The sequence below is a fragment of the Physeter macrocephalus genome, chromosome 19 (assembly GCF_002837175.3).
Source record: "Physeter macrocephalus isolate SW-GA chromosome 19, ASM283717v5, whole genome shotgun sequence".
Classification (NCBI taxonomy): Eukaryota; Metazoa; Chordata; class Mammalia; order Artiodactyla; family Physeteridae; genus Physeter; species Physeter macrocephalus.
Window position 1 is genome coordinate 37,790,214 of NC_041232.1, and position 22,176 is coordinate 37,812,389.

A 22,176-nucleotide genomic window follows, 5' to 3' on the forward strand; every position below is an offset into this window, starting at 1 on the left:
CTAGGTCCATCCACCTCACTACAAATAACTCAGTTTCGTTTCTTTTATGGCTGAGTAATATTCCATTGTATATATGTGCCACATCTTCTTTATCCATTCATCTGTTGATGGACTCCCAAACCCTTTCTAATGGACCCACTGCCTCCCAGGGGACAATGCCATCAGCAATTTGCCCTCGGTTAACTCAAACAGTTGGAATACACTGTGGTTTGTTTTCTTGTTCTCTGGGACACCTTTCCTAAGCCCCCATGTCTGAGTCAGGAGCCCAGTTGTGTATTTATTCCTTAGTAGCCTATGCCTCCTCCCAGATGCCACTGTCCACGTTGTACCGTATTTTCTTCTGGTCTGCAACTCTCCACCTCCCCTGTCCCCACTGTCAGGGAGCAAAGGCCATGCTGGCTGTGTTCACTGCCTGGTCCCCAGAACCTAGTTCCAGCCCTGACACACAGTGGGCCCCGTAGATGTTTGTAGAACAGGAGAGTGAATGCAGGTATTTGGAGTAAACATTTTTCTAAAGAAGAAGCCTCCATTGGACTCCGATGCAACAGTTTTGTTTCTGAACCTTCTACAGAAGGTCCTCTGTTTGTTTAATGCAGAAGAAAACATTGCATCCTGAAAACAAAAGAAAACCGAAACTTTTTCTTTTTTCAAAATGAATACCTGTTCTTCAACAGAAATTTAAAAAATTTTAATTACATATAAACAAAAAAGGAAAAAAATAGTTTAATATCTAATGTAATATACTGAATACTTACTATGTGCAAAGAACTTTTCTAAGCAGTTTACATGTCTTAATATACTTAATAAATTAAAAAAATTATAATCCCAGCATAGATAGCCACTGCTAACATCTTATCAGTGATATCTTTCTAGTCTATTTTATACATAGGCATATGCATTCATGCAATTGTTGAAAATAAGATCAGTAAATCTGATCAGTTCATATGATCAGTAAACTATCTGAAACCTTTTAAGATGTCAACTGAATGTTCAAAGCTGAGTGTCTAAAATCAGAGCACTTGCTGCTAGAAAAATGCCCTAAGCAATTCTTTTTATTTCTGATAGATGCTGCTCAAAGCAAAGAGACCATCTTCCAGCCAAGTAAGGAGCCGGCCTTTGTCACCGTACCCGGAAATGGTTTTGCAGATCCATTTTCAATTGTACCAGGAACATGGATCGCTTGTATTAAGGCGGAAGGAGTCCTCCTGGTAAGAGATGGTTCTGAGGGGAGATTCTTCCCCTCTTAGAGATGGTCCATCCACAGTGACCCACAGTGACCAGAAGATAGAAGAATCGTTGCTGGGAATAGACACAGGAACCTATGGTGACATTTGCCCTCACATGACATAATGACATGGGAGCCAACTTAAAATAGCTTTTATATTCTTCCAGCCAGCTTCTCACAGGCTAAAAAAAAAAAGAAATTTTTTACTCAGAGTGACTCAAAGATATTAAAATAAATGCACAACCTTTATGAGCGTATGTCCAAGCCTTTCCAAAGTTTATTTGGGCTTTTTCATCATGAATCAGAAGGGCGGTAAGAAAAAAATTAACCTCTCTGGGAACTGTGCACAACGAATCAGAAGGAGCTAGAGGAAGAGAAGATCCTAACATGAGTGAAGTTCTTGGTGGTGAAAAGCGAAGGGAGAGACGAAGAGCCAGTGCCTCTCTGTGACATGCTTCCTGCCTCCTTCTGCCTTGACTGTGGCAGTAGCATCGTCAAACAGATTGCCTTGGACAAAGAACTCTTCATCAGGGGAAGGGCTGTGTCCTCGCACATTAATAGAATAGCCAGAGAGGCCAGGGGAGTTGTAGCGATGAAACCTGCTATTTCAGATACCCCTCTTTGATGTCTGCTTTCGCTTATAGCAAGGTCTTTTCAAAATAGTCTTTGGCAATACTTGGTTTCATGCACTCAGAGTGGAAAACAGAAAGCTTTTCCTTCTGGCACAACTCTTCTGATTGGCTAAATGAGCAGATCTCAGGCAAGTCCCTTAACTCCAAGTCTGCCCCATACAGTAGACACCATGCTTATCCATGTAGGTCCTTTCCAAATCTGAGATCTTATAATGTGAAGGTTTAAGCTGTTCATTCAGTCCCTATTTTTCTTGCACTTCTTGGTAGAAAGGTTTGTTGCTTTACTAAAGTTTCTGAATGTTTCACAGATATTAGACATGAGGAAGAGGAAAATTCCATTGAGTCCAGTAACAGGGCACAAAGTTGGACTAATGGAAAGAAGAAGTTCATGGTAAAATTTACTGCATAGGCATGGAAGAGTCTTCATGACCTTTAGTCACTGCAGTTGTGTCATAATTCATATGTATTCTTCCATATTATGATCTCATTTTCTCTAAAAATATTTTATTGAGCACTTATTATGAACCTTTACTGTTTCAGGATCTTTGGGACCGTAAAGTAATGAGGAGATATGGTCCCAACCAAAGGAAGCTTACTAATAGAGCAATAGCCATTTAAAAATTAATATTAGAGAAATGTAAATCAAAACTATAATGAGGTATCACCTCACACCGGTCAGAATGGCCATCATTAAAAAGTCTACCCCGTGAGCCACAACTACTGAAGCCCGTGAGCCACAACTACTGAAGCCCGTGAGCCACAACTACTGAAGCCCGTGAGCCACAACTACTGAAGCCCACGTGCCTAGAGCCTGTGCTCTGCAACAAGAGAAGCCACTGCAGTGAGAAGCCCGCGCACCGCAACGAAGAGTAGCCCCCACTCGCTGCAACTAGAGAAAGCCCACACACAGCAAAGTAGACCCAACGCAGCCAAAAATAATAAATAAATAAAATAAATTTATTTAAAAAATAAAAATAAAGTAAATAAATAAGAAGTCTACAAATAACAAATGCTGAAAAGGGTGTGGAGAAAAGGGAACCCTTGTACTCTGTTGGTTGGAATGTAAATTGATGCAGCCACTATGGAAAACAGTATGGAGGTTCCTTAAAAAACCAAAAATAGAGTTGCCTATGATCCAGTAATTCCACTCCTGGGCATATATCCAGAGAAAACTCTAATTTGAAAAGATACATGTGCCCCAATGTTCCTAACAGCATTATTTACAATAGCTAGGACATGGAAGGAACCTAAATGTCCATTGACAGATGTATGGATAAAGAAGATGTGGTATATATATATATTTTTTTCAATGGAATACTACTCAGCCATAAAAAAGAATGAAATAATGCCATTTGCAACAACACAGATGGACCTAGAGATTATCATACTAAGTGAAGTAAGTTGGAAAGAGAAAGACAAATACCATATGGTATCACTTATATGTGGAATCTAAAATATGATACAAAGGAACTTATTTACAAAAGAGAAAAAGACTCACAGACATAGAAAAATTTATGGTCACCAAAGGGGAAAGGGGGTGGGGGAGGGATAAATTAGGAGTTTGGGATTAGCAGATACAAGCTACAGTATATAAAATAGATAAACAACAAGGTCCTACTGTATAGCACAGGGAACCATATTCAGTATCTTGTAGTAAACCGTAATGGAAAAGAATATGAAAAAGAATATATCAATACACATCTGAATCACTTTGCTGTACACCAGCGACTAACACAACACTGTAAATCAACTATACTTCAATTAAAAATTGTTTTAAATTAAATTAAACCCCACTCAGATAGAAGCCCGCTGAGCCCCTACTTTTCCTCTCCTGTACATTCTCCTCCTCTCTGCTGAAGACATATTGAGGGCTGTGAAGAGACAAAAGCCTCATGGCCCGTGTACAAGTCTCTCACCACTGTGGCAAACATTCCCTCCCTTCATCCCTCGGCAGATAGTCAGTGATGCCAGGATTTGCAGAAGCCCAGACTCTGCCCTTTCTGAAGAGCTGCTTCTGAATTCCTGCTGTGGGCTCCACGTGGCACCCTCAGTGGAACATGTTCTTCCTCTTCTGACCTAGGACAGGCAGTGGGCCAGTTTCAGGCTATGATTTATCAGGATTGCAAAACATCACTTTTTTACACGAAGCCAGGAGAGTGTTGCTCTGGTGTGGGAATTAAAAGCCAGAATACATGACCTACAACTCAGGGTTCTATAGGGATGAAGGCAACCAGCATGTCAAAGGAACGTCTCATCAATTGACAGGTTATTATTGTCTTTATTTCTGAATTTATTAACAACCCAGAAGAACCAGTAAAACTTCCCCTGAGATTTGAAAATAAAGATGTTTGCCTACGGCGCTTATTTATCTCCAATGCTTGAAGCTCCTGTGAGAGGTTGCTTTGTGTGTTCCGGTGAGTCAGGGGGCAGAACAAAGCAGTTGATGCGGACAGTTTAACTAGAGTGCTTCACCTGGTTGTTATTAGTTTAGCTAGTATGTGTAACTATTTTATTACTAACGTACGGCCGCCCTCCTAATGAGTAATCGTCCTTTCGGTCTTTATTTCCTAGGACTACGTGGTGCTGCTCCCCAGGGACTACTATGAGGCTCTCTCACTGCAGCGGCCGGTCACAGAGCCGTGCGCCGACGTAGGCCCTCCCCGAGAGAAGTTAGTATGGGCAGAAGGTGCATTGTCGGGGGTCTCTAACTCAGGAACCTTGGGTGCAAGGATTCTCAATAGGCTTCAGGGTCACGACTGAACAGAGTGCTCTGGTTAATTCCTTAATTGTGGTTTTTCTCTGTGGCAGTGACTGTCTTTCGTGTAAGATTCACAAAGTACTTTGCACACGGTTTCTGGCGCGTAAGAGTGACTCACCCTCTCGCATGAGGAAGTGGCGACGCATGCCCAAGTAATACCCTCAGGGTCATGCATCCGGTGAGGGGAAGAGCTAAAAATGGTATCTAGGTTTGTGGACCTTTGCTTCTCCCGTTCCTCATGCAGATGAAAATGGACCATCCGATTCCTGGAGTAAGCACTTAGTAAGAGTTTGTTGAAGAATGATGAGTGAATGAATGAAAGACGGAAAGGATAAGAGCCCCGGGGATGCACTGTGATGTTCTGTGTTCTGTTCTCTGTCGTAACTGTCGTATTTTATTGTTGTTGTTGAAGTTGCTTGCTTTACCAGCACTTGCCAGTGACCCGATTCCCCTGTGCCCTGGCTTCTGAGGCCAGACACTTCCTGCTTGATGGGGAGCCAAGACCCTTGGCAGTGAGGCAGCCCACCCCTGAACACCCAGTCATGGCGGACCTCAGTGGGAGAGAGGTGGGGCAACCTTTTCTTTACTGTCAAAACTATTATTACTTCCCAGTCCGTCTGCTGAAAACCCTTGGCTGCAATTGCTTCTCACATTCAGGGGAACCTGGAAGACTTCCTCAGAGGTGTTAATGAAAGGTGTGCTGAGCTCTCTGATTCGGGCTGGGGCTGGGTGTTCCAGCACACTGAACCATGAGAAGGCTAGTCTCTGAGCACATTCTGCAGTAGATGTGGTGGGGAACATGGACAACCACAGAATTCTTTCCTTTTGATCCTCTGGGCTTATAAGGGGGCATCCCGTTCTGTCTGATTCAGGGCAAGATCTCTCTACAAGGCTTCCAGAAATTACACAGCTTACCCTAAAAAGATACAATGCTCCCTGACTGCTCATCCCCTCAGGCTAGGTGATTTGTAGCAGCTGAATTCCTTGAACTCATAATCTGGAACTGCTACTCCCAAAGGGACCTCCTTCATGGCTCAGAGGACGGGTTAGTACAGATCTTGGCATTACTTTTCTTCCGGGAGTTCTCTGAGCCTCAAAACAATTTAAGACTACACTGTTTTAAGATTGAGTTAGAAGTATTGTGTATCAACAGTTAGAACTCATTACCTCAAAAGAAGACACTGAAAAGAAAACTTCCTCCACAATATTTCCATTCCTTACTTTCTACAATGTTCTCTGTTTCCTACCCTTGAGGAAAATGTTTATTTGGGGGATTAAATCTGTGGAATGAAAATATATATGTGGTACTCTCACTGACCATTTAGATGTGTACCTTTTTGTAAACTACATTCCTAACATTTTCAAGGTAGAAGTTATAGCATTTTAAGGATATTTCTTAAATTTAGTCTTCATTTCATTTTATTTTATCTGAGTTTTTATTTTACAAAAATATATACTTGTTATAAAAAGTAAAACAATATGCATAAAGAAAAATGAAGTGATCTTACTTCCTCTCCATTCTGATATTCAGTCCACTGTCTCTCTCCCTACCCATGCTCTGTGTGTATACAGATGCATATACATGCCTACGCATATATACAAATATGCGTGTGTGTGTGTGTGTGTGTTTCCCACACAGTTGGGAAGGGCTGATCTCCAAGAAGTGATGCTGATGATTCATCAATAGCTGTCGTTACCTCTGACTTAGCCCAGAGCCACAGCACGGAGCTATTCTATTTGCATGATGCACAAAACTAAGCCCTGGGCTGTCCAGTTTTATTTAACGGTCGTTTTTACTGTTTTATCTGAGTGCTTACAGGCTTGTGCTGTCTGATGCAGTAGCCACTAGCCCCATGTGGCTATATACATTTAAATTAATTAATCTTGAGTAAAGCTAAAAATTCAGTTCCGTGGTTGCAGTAATCACATTTCAAGTGCTCAATAATCATATATGTCTAGTCGTCGCCCTATTGGACAGCACAGATTACAGAATATTTTGCCATCACAGAAAGCTCTATTGCACAGCATTAATAGATTGCTGTGCTAAAACTCAGAGACAAATGGAGTTAGAAGAGGTCTTAGGAATCATCTGATTTCCCTTCCTGTGAAAGAATTCTTTCTACATTACCCTTGTCAGATATTTATTCGTTTATCCTCTGTTGAATACTTAAGTTGATGGGGGACTCACTTCTTCTAGAGGTAGCCTAATCCAGCACCTGTGGTACCTTCTGATTCCCAGTTCTTTGGATGCAACCTGCTTTTCCTTTCCTAAACCTTTTGGCATCATCTTTTTATTTTTTTGTATTCTGAAATTTCATAAGGATGTGCCTCGATTTAGGTAGTTTCAGCCAGCGTGCTGGGCTCTCAGCAGACCCTTTTAGCCTAGAAACTTCTCTGGGAAACTTTCTTGAGTTATTTCTTTGATAATTTATTTCTTTATCTTTCATCCACCTTTCCAATCTCTTTATCTAGTTTTATGTTTTGGGAGATTTCCTAGATTTTTTCCAACCCCAACCTCAACTCAACCCTACACACACACACACACACACACAAACACACACACACACACACACACACACACACACACACTTAGGTTTCAACTTTCTTTGGTCTGTTCAATTAGTTAACAGCCATTTGCTTTCTAGCTTCCAAACTTTTGTATATCTCTGGTCTGTTCTTTTCCTCTTCTCAATTCTCTTTTCTTTGTGGGTTTATGATTAAAAAAATATTTACTCTTATTTTTGTGGATTTCTGAGAGGGAGGATCAATAAATATGTGTGCTAAATCCAGTATGTTTAACCATAAGTTCTAAGATGGACTTCTATTTGTGATATTCTGAAGTTTTATTATGATATGTTTAGGTGCAGATTTATTTTTGTTTATTAGTTTAATACTAAAAGTGCACTTTCAATATGAAGAGGCATGTCTTTCATCCTGGGAAATTATCAGTTAGTATCTCTACAGATATTACTTTGCTGCTTGTCCTTACATCTTCTTTTCTGAAAGTCAGACTGGAAGAATGTTGGAGCCTCTCAATCTGTCTCCAGACTGATCTTTTGTATTTTTATATCTCTTTGGCTCTTTGTGATGCTTTCTGGATGACATCCTCAAGACTCTGTTAGAATACATGAATGCTCAGTTTCATTATCTCCAGTCTAGATTTTATTTAGCCTACCAATTCCATGTAATTTGTACTTTTAGTCTCAAAAAATTTCTCATTGGCTCTTTCTCATATTTACTTTTTCTTGTTTCTCCGCTGCCAATTTTTATTTCATAGCTTCATTTGCTTTTCAAAGAGGAGTTACTCTATTGATCTTTTTGAATATCTGAACACCCTTGGAGCAAGGTATATTTCAGAATTCAGAATTTTTAAGATATTAAAAAGATAAAATGATACACACATGCATAAAATCTATAGTGGGGTCCGGGACAGCACCTTGTAATCAAACAGGTTAATATTTCTCCAATGAAAGGCATGAGTAGGCACACCAAGGGAGATACATGAAGACTATATACATGGACTTATATCAGTTCAGGTCAGAAAATGCTGCCTGGTTAGGGTTAGGATAGGTTTTGCCATCAAATGAATTACAAAAACAGGATTTCTTTTTCAGATTTTGGGGGTTCCAGATAAGGGACCAGTATACTTATTTTAAAGCCTTTGTCAGAATGTTTCATAAAGTTCATTTCATCTGAAGTGAACTCATCTTCAGTTGATGATATTGTTGCCTGTCTTTCTTAACATTAGATTTCTTTATGTTGTGGAGGCTTATTTTGTTTGCTTATTGGCTTACTTTGAATGAGAGGTTCTTTTTTATCTTCTCTGTCTTTCTCCACATCCATCTCAGCCTAGTAGTTTTGCAGTGTCTGTCTGGTCCGCTGTACCCTTAGCCCAGAGCCAGGCATTATGATGTGCCAACCTCTATTATTGTGATACTGGGGGTAGTACAGATTCAGACACTGGGCCAGTGGGTGCTTGACTCAGTTCTTGGTCATGAGGCCTCATCTTTGACCTTTGGTTCCCAAATTCCACAGTTTTTTATAAAGCTGAAACCCAGGTGGCAGATTTTCAGCAATTTTTTCCAGCTTTTCATGATTTGAAGGAACCCTCATCCTTTAGCTTCAAAAAATGAGCCTGGATCTGGCCACTGTCTCATATGAAGCATTTTTAATTCTCCTTACTCTGCATATGCTGAACTGCTGATCCAAACAGCCTGCTTCCAGACCTGAAGGACAAGAGGACCATGCTATTTGAAGTTTTTCTTTTACTTATGTTCATTATCTGTCTATTTTTAATCCCAAATATAATTTTTGTTTTTCTATTAAAACATTTTATCCATGGTTGCTGTGTCTTGGAGCGGATGGGGTACAGCAAATGTGAATTCCTGTGCCATCTAAACTGGAAGTCACCCTACATTTAAAAAATGCTAAATTCTATCCTATTTTGATTAAAACCCTCCTTCCCCCTCCCACAATCCTTCAGCCACTGCTCCATAACTCTTCACCCCTACAAAACCAAGAATTGTCTAGACTCATGATTTCTAATTGTTTACTTTCCACTCACACCTCACATCACACCACTCTGGCTTTCACCTCCCACTCCATTATTTTATTTATTTTTTTTTATGATACCCTTGTTGCTAAATCCCATGGATATTTTTCAGTCTTCATCTATTCATCTATTTAACTTCTCAGCAGCTTTCAATACTTGTTGAATACTCCTTCCATTTAAAAACACTCTCGGGACTTCCCTGGTGGTCCAGTGGTTGAGAATCCATCTTGAAATGCAGAGGACGCCGGTTCTATCCCTGAGCGGGGAACTAAGATCCCATGTGCTGCGGGGCAAGCAACTAGAGAGCCCGTGTGCTGCAAGTAGAGAGCCTGTGTGCCACAACTAAGACCCAATGCAGCCAAAAACAAACAAACAAACAAAAAAACCACTCTCTTGCCTTGTTTTCCAGAATTTAAGAGTAGTCTGGATCTCTTCCTCCCTCTCCAGCTGCCTCCTCAAAATATCATTTGCAGGCTTATCCTCCTCTGTCTAGCCATTAAATGTAGAATTTGTTGAGGCTCAGTCTTAGCCCTTGTCTTTTTTTTTTTTAATATTTGTTTATTTATTTGGCTGCGTCGGGTCTTAGTTGTGGCACATGGGCTCTGTAATTGCTGCACGGGGGCTCTGTAGTTGTGGCACACGGGCTCTCTAGTTGTGGCACGTGGGCTTAGTTGCCCCGCGGCATGTGGGATCTTAGTTCCCCAACCAGGAATTGAACCGGCATCCCCTGCATTGCAAGATGGATTCTCAACCACTGGACCACCAGGGAAGTCCCCTTAGCCCTTGTCTTTTTACGCTGTAGTCTCTCCCTAAGCAGTCTCCTCCCTGTCTATCATGTTAGGTACCAACTCTACAAAGATAACTCCCAAATTGGTATGTCCAGTCACACCTCCCCTTTTATATGCAGAGTAGCACAGCCAACTTCCTTCTTGACATTACCTCTTAGATATCTCAGAGGGATCTCAAATTCCATTTTAGTGTTCCCTACCTGAGTAAATGGCACCACCATCCATCTAAATGCACAAACCAGATTTCTCAGGGTCATGCATGACTTCTTCCATTCTCTCCCCCACCAAAGCCAACCCATTCCTGAGTGTACTCCCCAAACTTTTAAAAATAATCTCCACTTCTCTCCATCTATCTTTCTTGCCCAATACCCTGCCATCTTTCATAAGGATCTCTGTCCTAACCTCCCCATTAGCTGACCCACATCAGCTTCTGCTTATTGCATCTCCCAGCTCATTCTCCATACTGTAGTCAGCATGCTCATTTTGATAGAAGTATCTAATCATCACTGACTTTCTCACCCCACCCTCACACTTACACAGTTGGAACGTTACAATAACATCTTATTGCTCTTAGGCTAGAGACAAAATTTTGTAATGTCCTCTAAGGTTGCCCCTTTTACCTCCCAATTTTATCATGCCTCCTCTTGATCTCTGTTCCTTGTCACTGTGGCCTACCTTCAGTCACTTGGATGTACATTATAGGCTACCATTTATGTCATAGGCTGTTCCCTATGCCTGAATGCTTTTCCCTCCCCTCTTGGTCTGGCTGTCTGTTCCTTGTCCTCCAGCGCTCAGCTTGGTTGTTGCTTCTTCAGGGAAGTCTCTGCCTCTCCCCTCATCTTCCTGACTAGCTCAGGTACCCCTCTTAGCCCTTCTTCAGAGCATTTGTCATACATGTAATTTCACATTGCATTTGTCCAGTTATCTAATTATTTGATTAAAGTCTGCCTGAGGGCAGAGACCAGATCTGTCTTGTTTACCATTGCATGTCCATCACTTTGCTGGTGGGCAGACACAGAGTAGGTGTTTAGTAAGTATATGTTGACCAAATCATTTTGAATCCTTACTTTGACATCAGGCAGGTTAGTTATCCCTCTTAGCTTTGTGTAAGCAACAAATTTGATACACCCACCTTTAATATTTTTACCCTGAAACACTGATAACTAGGTGAAGACAGTTTTGTGCCATAAAATGGGAAAGATCCCTCCAGAGTGACACTGGTTTCGTTAGAGTTCCCTTTTTCAAAGATAATAACTGATAACAAATAGCGACAGTAGGGTTTCTGTTTTCCATCATTTACATCTTTTGTCTGACTTGTCAAAACCCATTATTACCATCAAATACATTCAAAACCCTTCCAACAAAAAATCAATCCATAGGACTCAGAGTAGGAAGAGTAATAGAAATTTATAATAGAGTGCTATGATAGAACTGGCAGCCAATAATAACTCCTGGGAGAAAGCTTATCATTGCCCTGTGTGTGTTTCATGGTGGGGTAAAGACAGACAAGCCCTGGTTTGGAGATGCCCAGGGGAGAGATGCTGGCAATAACCTCCCCACATGGACCAATGGCAGCGTCATATTTCACTGTAAAACACAGAGTGGAAAAGTGTGTGGATAATCCACATTTTCTCCCTGAGGGAAGTCTTTCTATTATCTAAGTGATAGAAAAATCACTGTGGAAAATAGCAGTTATGGGCTTCAGAGCTGTACAGAAGGAACAGTAATTGTGAATTTCCTGAAGGCAAGGGACAAGAGGATTTTAATTAAGTGTGGTGAAGCTTGGCTGGGCCTGCGCTTACGGGCTGAAGTGGGTTAAACTGCTAAGGAGTGTAGTTCTAATATTGGCTCAGGCATTAAATATGCACATACACTTTGATCCAGCAATTCTAATTCCAATTCTAGGAATCTTACAGAAATACTAGCATAAGGATATAATTATAGATATAGATTCAGATATGTACATAGATATATAGATATAGATAGATGATCATATAGCCTTATATGTTTTAGGGAAAATTAGAGACAACCTAAGTGTCTATCAATAGGGGATTAGTTAAATAAATGACTTTACATTCATACTATGGAATGGTAGGCAGCCATTAGAAAGATGAAGTATATCTGTACGTACTGGTATAGACACACTAAATACTACTATTGAGTAAAAAAAAAAAATCGTGGCAAAAAGCAAGAACCAGAGTTGTAATCATCGTTTATATAGTGCTTACAACATGCAGATACAGTTTGAAGAGCTCTTCACATATTAACTCACTTAATCCTCATAATCTTCAGAGGTGGGTACTACGTTATCCTCATTTTTACCCAGGAGGATACTGAGGCATACAGATGTTAAGTAACTTGCTCAAGGTCACACAGCTGGAGGCACAGTGATTCCAGTCTGCATGCTCCTAACCACTAGGCAATGTCAGGGGTGGGTGTGCTTTATCTGTAGAGGGCCAGGTAGTAAGTATTTTCAGTTTTGCGGCCCATATGGACCCTGTCGCAACTACTCAGCTCTGCTGTGATGGTACGAAAGCATCCCTGTTTGCCTACAGATTTTCTTTAAAAAAAAAGTACGTATGTATGCGTCGTGCATTTTCAGATGTAGAAAATGGTTTGGAAGTATGAAAACCAAGCTATTATTAGTCATAATCTCAGGAGAGGGGTGTGTGTATCACTTTACATTATTTGCATTCATACAAGTCATCATTTGCATTCATAAACGTCTCTTTTTTAATCAAAGAACAGTTAAAGAGCTTCAAGGCATACTTTCATTCCTTTTATCTCCCATTGGAAATTCCTTTTTACTTCAAGTTTTGGAGTATCTTTGGCCTTGGGAAACAAGGCAAATATATGGGTAGAAGGAGTAGAGGCCCCTATAAGTAGGGTCGCCATATTTAGACAATAAAACTACCAGATGCCCCAATAAATTTGAATTGCAGTTCAACTATAACTATGTGTTACTTATCTGCATTTCAAACTTAACGGAGCGTCCTGTATTTTATTGGTCATGCCTACCTACAGGACCACATTTCTTAGTATGATGACATATAAAACTCTTCCTGGGGTCTGCCCAGCCCCAGTTTCACCGTTGCCTATGGAAACGCATCCAGTACATCTCACATCTGTCCACTTGGGCTCTCCGACAGGTGGAGCTGCGCCTGCAGCCGCGGGTCCCGAGGGTAGGCCACTACGTGGTCGTGGTCGAGTATGCCACGGAAGCAGACCAGCTGTCTGAGGCTGACGTGCACGTGCAGGGCCCTGGGGCCGAACTGACAGGCCGGGTGAACATCTACAGCTGCAAATACAGGTAACCATCCTGCCTGGGCGAGTCCTCCGTAACTGGACAGGCAGGAGGTCAGCTGTGGGAACTTTAGTTTTTATCTAACTTGGAAAGTTGTTTCCTTTTGGAGGCTGAGCTTGAAAACCAGCAGAGGAGTAGTTGTGCGACCCAGCGTCTTCCCCAGCGTGGTATCAGAAGGCTTCTCTGTAGGCAGTACCTTGAAAATCTTGCATTTTCTTGAAAAGCTGTATGTTCTACTTACCATGTTGGCTCAGATTCACATGAAGCAGCACAACCTTTTTGCTTGACTCTGTGTCACCCTGTGGGGGGCAGTGAACCCAGGGCTCTCCCCTCAAACACCGTGTAGAGTGCATGGGTGCCTGGCACATTCTCCACTACTCCTGCCTTCACAACACGCCCTTCAGAACTGGGGATCATTAATGTTTGATGATGGTCAGGTGAAAAATAATTTGACAAAGGAATCTCAGATTCACCCTGACAAAGTTCATCTCTTCCAAGAGCGCTGACAAAGGTTTATTAAATATTGTTTTCTTTGCATAATGTTTAAAGATGTATGCAAATGTTCAGAGTATACTTTAATTAAAGAATCAGTGCAAGGGATGTTTCCCATGAAATTAATTGTAGAATAAATGGCCCTGGAAGGCAGAGACTCCTGAGAGGGCCGGTGGGGGGGGAAACTACAGTGAACCCTCCCAATTCTTGGCCAAGACCCTGAACATTTTATAACCTCTATGTTTATGCACTTTTTGTCAGACCCAAGATGACTTGAGGTAGTTGGACGTTTTCCCTGTTTTGCAAATAAAATAACTTATGTAAAATGTTACTTTTGGTAGGTTAGAATGGAAAATTTTATGAGACTTGATGAAACGGTTATTAAATTAATATCACACTCTTGGCAACCCTACAAAATAAACTGTGAAAGTTTCTTTTCAAAACCTTAAAAAATCTAATCTTCTCTTTTCTCTGGGATGATGATTAAAAAAAGAAACAAAGAATGTAATTATATATGCATTTTTAATAGGAACACCAGATGGCCCAGAAAAGTTCCCTAGAATGTTCTGTCATTTTCTGAAAATACTAGTTTCATCTATAGGTGACATCAGCCACCACTGGGATGTACACTCGCCCCCTGAGTCCTGGAGACTGTTGGCCACAGGGCCTAGGGCATGGCTTCTCCATACCCCATCCATCCAAGCCCACCCTCCAGTTCAGCTCTCTGACCCCTTCCACCTTGCAGATCAGGGCTTGATCCCTGCTCCACAGGGTACAAAGTGGAGATGGCCCAGCAAACAGAAGGAAACATTCTTAATGACCTTCATGACTCTTGACTATCTCAGAAGAGGATGAGACTATCTATGCCAAGCAGAGGAGTGATTTCAAAACGAAAGAAAGAAAGAACACCCTTCCAGGGTTCCTCAAGCCATAAGCATTGTTTCAGGACCTTTGTCTGAACGGTGTTTTAAGGAGAGAAGTACATGATATTCTGCAGATCATTTAGGCTTTGGACGTGGTGACAACACCAAAGTTCTCAATCATTAGATTTCCAAGACAATACTGCATTAGACTAGGAATTACTATTATTGTATTTAACCACTCCTAGGGAAGTCCCATGGTATCTTTTCACTTGTCTAAAATATTTCCTTTTTCTCTACTTTGCATGTCATGTGGATAAGTGAAAATGACCAGGCTGCAAGTAATAGAGTCCAAAAATATGATGCAATTGGAAAATATTTGACCCATAAAAACCTATTTCAAATGACAGACCCTTTCAACATGGCAGTTTCTCCTGCCGAGGTTTGAACCTTTCCCAGCATTTCTCAAGTGAGGTCTAACTATGTTGTTAAAACACAACATCCCAACAGAAAAGTGGTGGTGCTCATACGAACACCGCTTTCCAAAATAGTGCTGTGATAACTCTGATAAATCTGATCTGCTCTCCATAAGAGAGGTGATCACTAATGATTCAATCAGTCCAGTTATTACTGTTAGTCTACTCTTAGTAAGAATTGAATAGAGGATAAAACTCAATCTAAGGGAGTCACTTAATATAATCACTTAATATATTTAACTCCCAGAGTTATGGTTGAATCCAATAGAAATGCATTTTAATTGACACATGTATTCACACCCACACACATGCACAGAAGGGAAAAGAAAACAGCTATTTATTGAGTTTCTAATGTATGCCACAAACCATGGCTCTTTATACACTATCTCATTTTAATTCTCACCTCAAAAGTATTGCATTAATTATTTCAAACGTTTTGCAGAGATGGTCATTTTCTTTTAGTACGTCTCTAGTTCCAAATTATATTTATAGACCGAAAAGTTGCTACTTTAGAGGATAAAGTCAGAAGCGCATTCCTCAAATAGTACTTCCTTTATGGGTTTTACTACGAGGCTGTATTCTTTAGTTCAAAATCTTACTTTAAATGTTCCTGAGCTCTGTATGTCCTCTGATGCCGTGGAGGGAAGGAACACCACTGGTAGAATGAGGAAGGAGGATTAGGAGGAACAGACTGAGCTTCTAAAGGCAAACTCGGGGCTTCTCAGCCTCATTACTGACGCGGCATGAGATGGCCATTGTGAGGTCAGTAGGCAACTTTAATCTCCAACAGTACCAATGATATTGGTAAATGTCCAAGAAGGCTGTGTCTTAGACATCAGACATTACTGGCCCTGGGGCTCTTTCTCCAGATGACCAAACCAAGTATTATAAAGCTGGGTGGGGAAGGTGCACAAGGCCGTCAGCCCTGAGAGGTGCAACTCAGAGCACAGTGGGAAAGTTATTTTCCCCCTATGATCATGGGCTGCATCCCTCCTAAACTCCACCTCCAGGGAAATTCTTGGTCGGCGACCTGGTTAACAACGGGAGAAACTGAAGCGCAATCAGCAACCCCACAGGGCATAAAGAGAGGGAGACCAGGGGAGTAAGGTTAAGAAAACTGTTTCCCCTTGTAGGGTCCTCTGCCGGAGCGCTGTGACCGATAGCAAGGGTCGCCTCGCTGTGTACGCGCTGTTAGAAGATGCAGACGTTTGGCTCAAAGCACGGATGGCCCGATTCCTTCTGGTACGCTTCTGTTTGGACCACTGAATTTTAGAAGTATTTTTATTGGTAACCATATATATTTTTAAAAGCTTATTAAAGTTTTGGCTGGGTTTGTGTTACATCTATAAAGTTAACCTGCAGAGAACTGCCAGTGTTATGATGTTTATTTTCCCATCTAGAAATCTGTTTTGCCTCTTCATTTGTTGGAGCCTTTTCTATAGCAGCCAATAAAGTTCAGTCATCAAATTTGAACACATTTCACAAAACGCCATTTCATTAATTTGTATTTGTTGTTACTATTATGAATGAACTATCTTTTGTTGTTATATTTCCTAGTTTATTATTATTGCTGGTGTATAGAAATGCCATTAGTTACTGTTTATTTTCTTTCCACTTTACTATTTTATTATGTCTGTTAGCTTCTTGGTAGATTCCTTCAGAATTTTCAAGGTTGTAATCACCTGGTATTTTTTTCCAGACCGTTGTTACTCAATTTCAAGAAGAGTATTTTCAATTAATTAGATATATACTATTAAGAGTTAAAATGCCAGCTTTGGCAGATTAAATACCCTTTTAATAGCATAACTTAAATATTGAGAATTGTGATAAACAGAGGTAGTGGGATCTGGGCTAGGAAGGGGTGGTCAGGTTTACAATAAATATCTCAGGGTGGGCTTCCCTGGTGGCGCAGTGGTTGAGAGTCCGCCTGCCGATGCAGGGGACACGGGTTCGTGCCCCGGTCCGGGAAGATCCCACATGCCGCGGAGCGGCTGGGCCTGTGAGCCATGGCCGCTGAGCCTGCGCGTCCGGAGCCTGTGCTCCGCAACGGGAGAGGCCACGGCAGTGAGAGGCCCGCGTACCACAAAAAAAAAAAAAAAAAAAAATCTCAGGGAACATAAGATTATCTAAGCATGAAGCAACTTCCTGATACTACTAATATTAAACATGTATCACTCTGGGAAATGCCAGGCCAGCCTGTTCTAATATGTTTAAAATATTTGTGCTTGACAGTATTAAAAATGTTGAGCTTTCTCTTAAGAGCTATCTGGAGTTTAGTTTTTAAATATTTTTATATAAACTATATAATAATTTAAGACTTTTTAAAATGATGACTCTTTTTAAACATAGTAAGTCAAGTGAATCTTAACCTCTTCATTTTTGGAAATTATAATGGGGCTGAACGTCCTTCTTTTAAACATAAGTTTGCCCTTTTTGAAATAGTTAGATGTCATTCAGAGTCAAGGCTGACTGGAAAATAAGCTCCACGAAGGCAGGAGTGTGTCCATCTTGGTCTTGCAGAATCCCACCGTCTCAGTGCCTGGTATATAGTAGGTGTTCAATTAAAATTTTGTTGTTACCAAATAGCTTTGTGATCAAGCTGGTAATAGTTTTGATTTAAAATAAAAGGTATTAAGTTAATGACTGAATTTCTTGTGTGACTCAGAAACTAGCTCTGGAGACAGAGCCCAAATGTGCCTGAGATACAAGTCATCCTCTATTGAGAAGGACTGTTTGTAGCAGGAGCAACCCTCTTTCTGAACAGCAGGCTCCCTGGTTGCCCACCACATCCCTGCCTCTCCCTGCCAAGGGGTCTGAAGAGCCAGCATCGGCCCAAGGCAGGAGAGAAAAAACTGTCAAAAGTCGCTGACAGAGAGTTGTTTTTGAACTTCCACATGATTTTGTTTATTCGTATAATTATTCCAAGAGCAATTTAGTCAGTGATCCTGCATAATAGTAAAAAGGATTTGTTGGATATAATGATGCCAGAGGGAGTGCTATCCCTATGATTTTTACTGCTTTATAATAATAGCTATAATTCCTCTGGATGAATTCTTAACGGCTTTTTGTTGTTGTTGGGTCTTCGTTGCTGTGTGCGGGCTTTTCTCTAGCTGCGGGGAGCAGGGGCTTAAGTAATTGTGGTGCACGGCATGTGGGATCCTCCCACACCAGGGCTTGAACCCGTGTCCCCTGCATTGGCAGGCAGATTCTTAACCACTGCGCCACCAGGGAAGCCCTTAACAGCTTCTTTAAAAGAATGTGTTTGGCTATAACCTTGACTTTGCTGATAACTGGGACGTACCTTCTTGTATTTGCTCGACAGCATCAAATTTGTATCATACCCACTGAAGAATTCTCAGTGGAATATTTGAGACCTCACGTCAAATGCATTGCCAGTTATGGGAGATTTGTTAATGAAAGGTAATGTGTTTCCTTCCTTTATCCCTTGTTTGTGCTGAGTGATACTTAATGCTTTTAAGGCTGTAGATATATATTAGACTTCAGAAGTGATCACAGGCCAAGGTGCTAAAGGCTGGTGATGCATTAAAAAAAAAAAAAAAGAGCTAAATCATTCATCCCAGCAATCTTTCCAGAATTCCATTATATCAGGAAGCTGACACAGTAGCAACTGGGGGAAAAGTTTAAGCCTCACCCTTGAGGGCAGTTACTCTGAAGTTCTATTCTGAGCCTTCGTCAAGACTCAACTTTGTTCCAATCCTTTAATCTCTATGTCTGAGACTCCTCATTTAAAAAAGCATGAAAATCATGACCCATCTCACAACTATGTTATGAGAATTAGCTAACCAATGATTATTGGGATTTGGGGAAGGTTGTTTGGATGTAGATTCAAAAATAATTTATGGATACAGTCATGACATCTTATGCATATGGTTGAAACCACCAAGACAATGAAATCTCGCTGTGCCTAAAAGAAATGATAGGCATGTGTTCTCTTTGTTTTTGTATAATTTTATGTCTACATTGATGTTTAGAGGTGAATAATAATGTTTCTTTGCATTGATCTCATTTAACAATGAATTTTAGTCCTAGAGAGGGAAGTTTTAAAAAGTTTCCATCTAGCTTACTTTCCTTCAAAATTAAGATTTTTGTTTTTTTCTGCCTTAGCTTATTGTATTAAGCAGGCAGCCAGAATACACTTGGCTAATCCAGAGCACTGAGTATGTTTGTATAAAGATCTCCACAGGCTGGTGGTTCTCTGGATCCTTTTGCATCCTCTGGATGCTTAGATTCTGTATCTTCACCGGGGGACAGTTCTTCGGGTTTTGGTTATTTTTCAGTATTCTCTTTTTCAGTGCCACCTGTATCTCCTTGGTCCCTGAAACTCCTCCAACAGCATTAATTTTGGATGTTCCGAGTGGTGGGTCTTCCCCTCTCCTGCCCCAGGACCCTTTACCTTCTGCTGACGCTGTTACTGGAGTCACCTTGAAGGCCCCACAGGTAGGGCTCCCCCTCAGTGTGTTGCTCGTAAACCAGTGGTTCTCAAAGTGTGGCCCCAACCAGCAGCGTCCCCATCCCCTGGGAACTTGTTAGAAATACAAATCTGCAGGCGTCACCCCAGAACTATTGAATTAGAAACTCTGGAGAGGGGCCCAGGAATCTGTGCTTTAACAAATCCTCCAGGGAATTTGGATGCCCCTAAAGTTTGAGCACCTCTGCTCTCAACTGTGGAGAATCCCAGGCATGAGGCATCCGGTTAATCCTGTCTGTGGCCGCCCCATCCTGACGCTCCTTTTCCCTCCTGCATCACTGTCTACATAGTCACTTGGCAATCTTTCATGACCCATCTTAGGACAGGTCATATTTTCATGGGCTACTGCTACTTAACGTGGTTGAATCATTAATTATCTTCCCAAATCAGAACATGAGCACTTTTTAGAGCTCTAACAAATGTTTTGCAGCCCCAACTTGTAGGCAGGACATTCCCAATAAACACATATTGATTAATCATCTAGAGCACAAAGGTGAAGTATATGAAGGGAATATACCTTTCTTTCACTGTAAACTACACAATTGCAGGACTTAATGTTTGTTCTGTTGCCATTGTGTCCTTCTAATCCTAGAGGTGGCTTGTGTCAGTTCACATTGCATCAAGATAGGAAATTAACTGGATTTGGGAGAGAAAATTTCATAAGATCCCATATGGGCAAGGCAACCTAGAATAGTAGGGGGAAATGAATTGAAATCATGACAATAGAGCTCTACTTCTGGTTTTTCTATAAAATCAGTGTATGACCTTTAGTCATTCACCCTGCAAGGCACAGCTCTCATCTGAAAGATAATCTTTCATTGTTGTTATTCTTGTAGGTTTTTTTTGCGGTTTGAAAAGACTTATTACATAGTGAGGCTTTCTGGGGAGGGCAGGGCTCACACTCAAACCTGAGCAAGAATTGGGGTCTGAATCCGGTTTTCGTTGTGGTTAGGAGGGGGTTGGGGGGGCAGTCTGGGTGAGGGCTCCCTCTCCCATGGGCTGGAATTTGTGTGGTTAGAACTTCCCACGTGTGCCAAGGGATGAACACCTGGGCTTTCTTATCAGCTTGTCCAGGTGTAGGACAAAAGGCAATAGGTGAGTGATGGAGCTTGAAAACTGTCAAACATAAAAAATGGAGTCTGACCCTTTGTTACACGGTTATTACAAGTCGTGCTTGAATGCTGGGAACATTCTTGCATGGCCTTTTGCACACACAGTGTGCCTTTCTGTTGTTAAATACCTAGGAATGTAATTGCTCAGTTATATGTTCAACTTTGGTAAAAACCACCACATAGTTTTCCAAGGTGATTTTACCAAATGTCACTCCCTCCAGCATCATTTATGGCTGTCCCACAGTTGGTTTGTCCGTTCTGCAGCTGAGGGTTATTTGGTTTGTTTCCAGTGTTTGTGATCACAAATAAAACTGCTCCAAACGTTCAAGGGAAGGTTTTGTGTGAATGTGGATTTTCACTTCTCTTGGGTAAATACCGAGGTTGTTTTGGTTTTTAACCTCAAAATATCCCGTGATTCTAATTATTCATAACTCTGCAGCTTGAGGAATATTTTTTTTCCCACCTAGAACCAAGTGACCTTGCGAGGACTCGTACCGCGTCCGGGTCGATATGTCATTGTGGTCCATTTTTATCAACCAGTGCATCCGACGTTCCTGGCACAGGTGTCTGTGGACAGAGGGCAGCTGAAGCCAGGTGAGCTGTGGGGAGCAGGGCCGGCTGCAGGGCTCACCTGCCTTGGCAGGGGTGTGATAGGAACGCCTCTCTCTGCCCCCAGGCATCTTCCGTGCCTCTTTTTGCCCCCATGTGCTTGGCTGCCAGGACCAAGTGATCGCCGGAGATCAGGTTGAGTTTGACATCTCGGAGCCGGAGGTGGCCGTGACTGTGAAGTTTCCAGAAGGAAAGTCCTTAGTTTGGGTGCGTTCGGCTTATTTCTCAGCTTGCTCTTCACGTGGTTGCCTTGGTTGGCTGCTCTGTGTGTCAGTTTTGGCTCATGACAGTAATTCCTCCAAGGAATTGAAGCCAGATTTATAGAAAAGTGTTTAAATTTTGCAGCTAACTTTACCAAAAAAAAGGTCTTTCTTTGACAATTAAAATCAAGGGAAAGCAGAATAATAGAGAAGTGACTAGGAAGAAAAACCTCCCTGCACGAGCCTGGAGCCCTCTCCTTCAGCACTTCCTCAATCTCATCTGACAGGTCTCTCTCCGAAGCATTGAACACTCATATGTTCTTGAAAATTTCTTTCTTTTTGGCTTCCATAGCTACTTTCTCTTGTTTTTTCCCCCCACTTGCTCCACTGCTCCTTCAGTGATTTCTCTTTCCCTTCATCCCCATGTGTCGCCCTTCCCTCGGGCTCGACAGTGAGCCCCCTTGTTCTAAGACTTCTCTTTGAATAACATCGTCTGCGCCTGTCGATTCTGTTCTCTCCTCTGTGAGAATGACACCCACATCTGTGAACTCATTTCTCATCTTTCCTGAGCTCTAGGACCATCTACTGCACATCCCCATAGCCAGAGAGCTCACGAGTCCCTCCAACTTAGCCTGTTACCAGCCCAGCCCCGGGCATCCCCTAACCTGTTCATTACCTT

At 41.6% G+C, this 22,176-nt stretch overlaps 1 protein-coding gene across 1 annotated transcript in view; it reads left to right on the forward strand.

Moving 5' to 3' along the window:
* LAMA3 (laminin subunit alpha 3) overlaps nt 1-22,176 on the forward strand; it is a 239,651-nt gene that overhangs the window by 111,824 nt on the left and 105,651 nt on the right. The window contains exons 21-29 of the mRNA XM_024120969.3: nt 1,066-1,208; nt 4,429-4,526; nt 5,028-5,181; nt 13,105-13,265; nt 16,221-16,329; nt 18,410-18,507; nt 19,401-19,545; nt 21,156-21,282; nt 21,365-21,504. Of these exons, the coding sequence (XP_023976737.1) occupies nt 1,066-1,208; nt 4,429-4,526; nt 5,028-5,181; nt 13,105-13,265; nt 16,221-16,329; nt 18,410-18,507; nt 19,401-19,545; nt 21,156-21,282; nt 21,365-21,504 (1,175 nt within the window). The remainder of the gene's footprint in view (nt 1-1,065; nt 1,209-4,428; nt 4,527-5,027; nt 5,182-13,104; nt 13,266-16,220; nt 16,330-18,409; nt 18,508-19,400; nt 19,546-21,155; nt 21,283-21,364; nt 21,505-22,176) is intronic.